Below are 7,703 nucleotides of genomic sequence, written 5' to 3'. Positions count from 1 at the left end.
GATATCCACTCAAAGTTAAGCTGCATAAGTGTAGATGCCATGTTTGGGGTTCATGGCTAAGTATCAAGATACTGAACGTCCCCATGTTCTGGATAATCGCCCAAAGTTAAGACAAACTGGGTAAGTGATAAACTCGTGGTAGAGATCCTTAAGGTGCTTAATGTAAGAATGAATCCGTAGTGGAGAGACTTGGGGTATACTGGCGGATAATTCCGTAGTGGAGAGGTGGTATGAGCTGACGGAGAGCCGACGATAATCTGACAGAGCGCTAAAGGAGCGCTGACCATCTGATGGAGGGCCCGAGGAATTTTCGGGAAAATAGGGGGTCATTTTAAAAGGTCGTTTTTGATTGATTAATTGGGTTATCCTTGGAGATTGATATCAAATTTTGACAAAAGTGGTAATAATTAGAGGCGGGCCCAAAAGTGCGCCAGAAAGGACAATTATATACTACTTACATTTTTTTAAATAGCATTTTATCGTCGCTTTTCTGATGATTTTCTCCGTTTTTCAGTTTAATTTTAAAAATATGTATTCTATAATGAAATCATGCAAATATCGGATGTCTTCAACCTTTCAACGAAAAATGAATTTGAAATCCTTCGCAAAGTAGGCTCAACAAGTTACTCGTTCGGAGAATTATTATTTTTGTCACCTCTTGCCGTTCTTTTATTCTCCTGACTGTGGACTACTGAAAATGGGTCATAGTAATTTGGCTCGTGGAAGAGTTTCTTCCACCGCTCTTGGAACAAATACTGCAGAAAATAACGACCGGCGTGGTCCGACACGAAATTCCGGAGCCGCTGGACGATCCGTTCCGGGAAGAGGGAGACCTCGTGGAAGAGCTCGCGGAAGTGTACCAATTCGCGGTCAGCGAATGAAGAAAGATTAATAAAACGTTAAACAAAATGTTATTAATAAAATTTGAATTGGAAAAATTTGAATCTCTGTTCAGCCAAAAATTTTGTTCACCCAAACTTTGATTTGAGAATACCGCACTTTGCTTTCGGAGCTCTAATTTTTTGGGACCTCTAATTTTTTTGGGACCTCTAAACTAGAACAGAGCCAAAAGTATTATAATAAAAATAGGGAAAAATAATAGGTGAAGTCCGAACAAATCTGTCAAATACCCCAAGACCTTATGAACCAAGGAACTATCTACTTCTTACTAAGGAAGCTTTTCTGTGTGTGTATCCGTCTCGGACATTAACTTGAATAACTCAAAGGCGCGTGGGACTCCTATAGTGGTGTGTGGTATGTAGTCATGGACTGCCGAGCGCTTCATGTCTATGGTGTCCTGGGCCTTCTAGCTTATAGGGAAGCTACAGTGTTGAGAATCGAAAATTTCAAAACTATGCTCAAACTCAATAAAACTTCACGAAATTATGCAAAACCGTTTTTTGGTCTATCTATGTGTTGCCTACATAAAATTGATCACAAATCTTCAGAACTGAAAAATTTTGAAAATTTCGTTTCTTTTGTATATCACTTGAATTTCGATCCTGTGGACTACTGAAAATGGGTCATAGTAATTTTCTACAGAATACAAGGTTCTTGTTATGCGCAAAATTCTAGAACATTCCAGAAAATTCCAGAAAGTTAAAGAAAATTCCAGAACATTCTAGAAAATTCCAGTAAATTCCAGAAAGATCCAGAACATTCTACAAAATTCCAGAACATTGTAGAAAATTCCAGAACATACTAGCAAAATTCCAGAGCATTCTAGAAAATTCCAGAACATTCTAGAAAATTCCAGAACATTCTAGAAAATTCCAGAACATTCTAGAAAGATTCAGAAAATCCTAGGAAGTTCCAGAACATTCTAGAAAATTCCAGAAAATTCAGAAAGATCCAGAACATTCTAGAAAATTCCAGCAAATTCCAGAAAATTCCAGAAAGATTCAGAACATTCTAGAAAATTTCAGAAAATCCCAGAAAATTCCAGAACATTCTAGAAAATTCTAGAACATTCTAGAAAATTCCAGAAAATCTCAGGAAGTTCCAGAACATTCTTGAAAATTCCAGAAAATCCCAGAAAATTCGAGAACCTTCTAGAAAATTCCAGAAAATCCTAGGAAGTTCCAGAACATTCTAGAAAATTCCAGAACATTCTAGAAAATTCCAGAACATTCTAGAAAGATTCAGAAAATCCTAGGAAGTTCCAGAACATTCTAGAAAATTCCAGAAAATTCAGAAAGATCCAGAACATTCTAGAAAATTCCAGCAAATTCCAGAAAATTCCAGAAAGATTCAGAACATTCTAGAAAATTTCAGAAAATCCCAGAAAATTCCAGAACATTCTAGAAAATTCTAGAACATTCTAGAAAATTCCAGAAAATCTCAGGAAGTTCCAGAACATTCTTGAAAATTCCAGAAAATCCCAGAAAATTCGAGAACCTTCTAGAAAATTCCAGAAAATCCTAGGAAGTTCCAGAACATTCTAGAAAATTCCAGAACATTCTAGAAAATTCCAGAACATTCTAAAAAATTCCAGAGCATTCTAGAAAATTCCAGAACAATCTAGAAAATTCCAGAAAATTCTAGAAAATTCCAGAACATTCTAGAAAAGTCCAGAAAATTCCAGAAAGATCCAGAACATTCTAGAAAATTCCAGAACATTCTAGAAAATTCCAGAACATTCTCGAAAATTCCAGAAAATTCTAGAAAATTCCAGAACATTCTAGAAAAGTCCAGAAAATTCCAGAAAGATCCAGAACATTCTAGAAAATTCCAGAACATTCTAGAAAATTCCAGAACATTCTAGAAAATTCCAGAACATTCTAGAAAATTCCAGAACATTCTAGAAAATTCCAGAACATTCTAGAAAATTCCAGAACATTCTAGAAAGATTCAGAATATTCTAGAAAATTCCAGAAAATCCTAGGAAGTTCCAGAACATTCTAGAAAATTCCAGAACATTCTAGAAAATTCCAGAACATTCTAGAAAATTCCAGAACATTCTAGAAAATTCCAGAACATTCTAGAAAAGTCCAGAAAATTTTAGAAAATTCCAGAACATTCTCGAAAATTCCAGAAAATTCTAGAACATTCTTGAAAATTCCAGAAAATCCCAGAAAATTCGAGAACCTTCTAGAAAATTCCAGTAAATTCCAGAAAGATTCAGAACATTCTAGAAAATTCCAGAACATTCTAGAAAAGTCCAGAAAATTTTAGAAAATTCCAGAACATTCTCGAAAATTCCAGAAAATTCTAGAAAATTCCAGAACATTCTAGAAAAGTCCAGAAAATTTTAGAAAATTCCAGAACATTCTAGAAAAGTCCAGAAAATTTAGAAAATTCCAGAACATTCTCGAAAATTCCAGAAAATTCTAGAAAATTCCAGAACATTCTAGAAAATTCCAGTAAATTCCAGAAAGATCCAGAACATTCTATAAAATTCCAGTATATTCCAGAAAATTTCAGAACATTCTAGCAATTTAAGGGGTAAAAATCCGCAATTCGGGGGTACAAAATACTGAAAAAGGGTCAGTTTTGTACCCCCAAACTGTGAGTTTTGTACCCCTAAATCATTGTACCCCTTTGTACACCCGAATTGTTGTAGCCTCCAAACGTTTTGCCTGAAAAAAAGGTGAAGCGTTCTCTATAAGTATACAGGTATTGTAATCACTTCCTTATTTTTTTCAAGGTTATCTGAAACCAAAGGCTTAGAATTAAGGCTGTGTGTGGGTTTTTTTAATATCTGAATTTCAGAAACCCTAACAATCTGTAATCAAAAAATCCAGGAACATTCTAGAAAAAACAAGAGATTCTACATGTGGGCATCTATTCGAGAAAGTACGGTATTCAAAAATTCCGATATCGGGAAAATATAACTTTTGAAAATGAAGAAACTCGGAAATTTCGGACACACGGAAAATGGGAATTTCTGAAATTAGGAATTCAAATGTAAGATAAAGTAAACAAAACTCAGGAGGTTGAGCCCCCGGCAGGGGGCTCCAACCGACTGGTAAATCGTAACTTCAGAAATTCGGAAATTTAGAAATTAAGAAATTCTAGAAAATTCAAGATTTTAGAAAACTAATTTTTAAAGAATAGAAAAGGAATAGAAAAACAGAAATCCGAAAACTTAGAACTTCCAAAAATCAGAAACACATGAGTTTTTTTTTTCAATTTTTAAAAATTCCGAATTTCAAAAATTCATAAAAACCCACAAAATACCAGGGATTTTCAAAATTTGAACAAAAAAATATCAAAAAGTATTGCAAAATTTGAAAGTTTAAAAATCTCGAAAATTCTAGAAACTTGAAGGAATCAGCAACTCCAAAAACCCAAAACTCCAAGAAGTTGGGAAATTCCAGGAAGTTGGAAATACCAGAAGTTTGGAAGCTCAGAAAACTTTCTGAGTTTGTGTTTTTATATCACAACGCTCCTCTTTTAATTCTCTTATTTGAATTCCTTCTTTTCCTCCTTCTCCTAGCCTCCTACGAAGGCGCGCCAGGCTTCTCCTTCTTAATACACAGCAGTCCTTGCTTGTCTATCTTGTTAGCCTAATTTTTCTTCTCCTTCTTATCGTTGCTCCTCTCCTCGTCCGCCGGCAGGCACCATCGTTCGGCTGCTGCTCGCCCAGCCACCTAAGAACATCACAGCAATAATACTTACACACAGATAGGCAACCAACAAGTCGACACCTTCCTCTTCTTCTTTTTCTTCGTCTTCTTTTCCTTATCGCATCGCCCGCTGTTCCCCCGCCGGCCGAGCGGCCGCCTTCTCCAACGAACTCTGTGACATAGAAATAGTGCAGAGAAGGAAGAGCACGGAGAGAAAGAGAAGGTGCAGAGAGGCACTGGAAAAGGGGAATATAGATAGGGCGAGAAGAAGAGAACAAATGTCTGCTGGTCGCCTCAGTCGCTCATCGTCCGTCGTCTGTCCGTTATTGCAATCGCGCTCCACAGAGTATTGATTCTTCATAGATTCATATTTCTAGGCTAACAAAATACCTCTGTCTTGACATCTACATCACCGGTCCATAAAATACGAAACCATATTTTTCAGTAGAATTTCGGTCATTTTCAAAAGTCTGAAGCTCGGTTGTCAAGTTTCCGAGTCAAGTTTTCAGTTTTCAGTCGACAAGTTTTTGCTGTAAGACAGGCCTAGATTGAAAACTTTGTATTCACAGAATTTTTGGAAAATTCCTCGTTTGCCAATTTCTGAAAGACGCCTGTTTTTTTCAAGTTTTCAGTACAAAAACATGCCAAAAGGGATGTCTGTCAGAAATTGACACAACGCTGAAAAACTAGGAATTTTCAAAAAATTTTGTAAATGCAAAATTTTCAATCTACGTCTGTTTTACACCCTCCAAGATTTTCAAAAAAATCGTAAACTTTACAGTCGAGCTCCAGACTCCTGAACACGGTCAAAACGGCTAACAATCCACAGAAAAATGCGTTTTTCTATATCTTATGAACCGGTATTGTGAATAAGTCTGAAAAAAATCCAAAAGTCATGATATATTACTTAAAATTTATTGAATAATTGAATTGAATTTTCAGAGAAAGGTTTGAAGAAAAAAGATTTGGATGAAATTGAACTTTTTTAAGTTTTAAATTATTTTTTTTTGAAAAATCGAAATAATGGGGTATATCATGCGGTATATTACGGTATTATGGGGTAAAAACGCTGGAATCACAAGAAAAAACTGGAAAAAATTACAGAAAAAAAGGAAGAGAATTTTTGAGGAAGAATCGGGAGATGATAAAGATTGAGGAATTTGAGAGAAAAGGAACAGGGTAAAATTAATTTTTTGAGGTTTTTCAATTTTTATTTAAAAAAATTCTGTGGGGTTAATTATGGTGAAGAATTATGGGGTAAAAACAATGAAAATCACAAGAAAAACGGACAAAATCTCAGAAACGAAAGTCAGAGATCGGAATTTGTGGAAAAGTAAAAAATCGGGAAGATGGTGTAAATTGGGGTAACAACGGAGGACTTGAGGACAAAAAAAACGGAATTTCGAACAGAAAACCGAGAAATGTTATTCCTCTTTTGGCTTCTCATCCTTCGGCTCTTCTCCCCTTTGTTTCTTTGACGTCGATCCAGAAGCTTCTGACTCCTCTGGCGATCGGGGCCTTCTGCGTGATGGTTCGCCTGCTGCGGACGTTGATGGTCCTTCTGAAAATCCATAATCTCAAGAACAGCTCAAAAGCGGCTCAAAAACGGTCCAGATGGCTCAGAAGCGGCTCAAACGGCTCAAAACGGGATCGAATGGCTCAAAAACGTCTCTAAATTACCTTGGTAAAGATCAGGGAGCGAGAATCGGACCCCTCTTCTCGTCGGACTTCTCTCCTCTTCCGATTGGCTGCTGGGTCCTGAGGCATCCGAGGTGTCTGAAGCCTCCATTGGTGGAACACAGAGTCTTCGCCGCACCGAGTTGTACCATTCTGAAAAATCAGGTATTTAGGAGGGTATAAATCCATTATGACCAGGGAAAAATCAGTTATTTAAAATCCGAAATTCAAAAATCAGGTAGTGGTACAGTGAGCATTCTCTATGAAAATCTAAATTTACCTTGGTTACGTGGCCTAGAAGGCGTGCACGGTCTCGGGGACGGACGCCGACAAGCACTACCAGCCGAGGTTGGCGAGGCGAGCTGAATCCGGTTGGGAGGTGTCACTGAAAAGAACTTCATTTGTCTACAGGAAAATCTGAGAATCTAAGAAAAAAAACCAATACTTACCCATCGGCGAAACTCTGTATGAGATCTCGCTGTCCGGAGTTCTCAACGGACGCTCCCCGAGATCTCCTACCCCTGGCGATCCTCTTCTTCTAGCAGCACCAGCTGAGGATGGGATGGAGATCGAAGGAGATGGCTCCTCTACAAAGTTGTCCTCTGGGATATCAATTCCCAGGGGACCCAACAGGAAGTCTCTCGGATCAATATCTGAAATAACAACTCTAGAATCCGAAAGTCCGAATTTTCCACTTACTCAAGTCAATCTGATCGTCCTCCTCCTCCTCATCATCATGATCCGCCTCCGACGCCGACTCCCACTCCGACTCATCGCACAACTCCACGATCTCTACGTCGTCGGCGGCAGGATGCTCGGCTGGAGGTGGTGGTGGTCGGTGTGGCGCTAGAGATGGGCTGGCACCGGTGAGCTCAACATGATCGGCCATTTTGTTCCTGAAAACTTTAGAAAGTTAGGTTTAGAAATTTCGGCTTGGACGGAAAAGGAAGGAAAAGGAGGAAATAAAGGAAGAAGGGAAGGATGCGATCGAGTATTTGAATCGCTCCAGGGAAGGGCAAGAACGCACACAGAATACACGTAGGTTTATGATGACGTGCCGTACAAGATCTATCTCCAGAATTCGAAATTAAGGTGCGTCTGCCAACCTGCTGACGACCTGCTGACGACGACGGCGAAAGATAGATGACGTGGAATTCGAAAAAGAAAAATACAGAAGAGCAGCAAAGACGATGGCGACGACTTCAGAAGTTTACAATAGATGACGTGGCATGCAAGAATACAGGTGGATAGATAAGACGATGCTAGCAAGATATCCAAACTCAGAAAGGGGAAGATAAGATAGAAGGGAATCCGATGGCGTGGATGAAGGGAGCCTCCAGGGAAGAAGACGTATGTTGTAGGCGAGAGGGAAGAGTAGGCACGACGACGATACCCATCGGGAGGGGACGATAGATGACGTAACAGATGCGTACTGTACGTTTGTAGACGTACGTAGAA

General features: G+C 38.5%; 2 protein-coding genes across 2 annotated transcripts; one reads left to right on the top strand and one right to left on the bottom strand.

Annotated features, from left to right (window-relative positions):
• Window positions 1–697: 697 nt before the first annotated feature.
• Window positions 698–4,364, top strand: CBG10280 (the record flags this gene model as incomplete). The annotated part of the gene is made up of 3 exons (XM_002631953.1): window positions 698–869; window positions 3,712–3,800; window positions 4,260–4,364. 3 exons carry the CDS (start codon window positions 698–700, stop codon window positions 4,362–4,364), a joined length of 366 nt encoding a protein of 121 aa, XP_002631999.1.
• Window positions 4,365–5,992: 1,628 nt separating this feature from the next.
• On the bottom strand, window positions 5,993–7,134 carry CBG25733 (the record flags this gene model as incomplete). The annotated part of the gene is made up of 5 exons (XM_045243045.1): window positions 5,993–6,129; window positions 6,249–6,398; window positions 6,526–6,630; window positions 6,695–6,898; window positions 6,945–7,134. 5 exons carry the CDS (start codon window positions 7,132–7,134, stop codon window positions 5,993–5,995), a joined length of 786 nt encoding a protein of 261 aa, XP_045098997.1.
• Window positions 7,135–7,703: the final 569 nt, after the last annotated feature.

The sequence above is a fragment of the Caenorhabditis briggsae genome, assembly GCF_000004555.2.
Source record: "Caenorhabditis briggsae complete genome, chrII, whole genome shotgun sequence".
Lineage (NCBI taxonomy): Eukaryota > Metazoa > Nematoda > Chromadorea > Rhabditida > Rhabditidae > Caenorhabditis > Caenorhabditis briggsae.
Note: the sequence above shows the minus strand (reverse complement) of the source record. Positions and strands in the feature narration are given on the sequence as shown.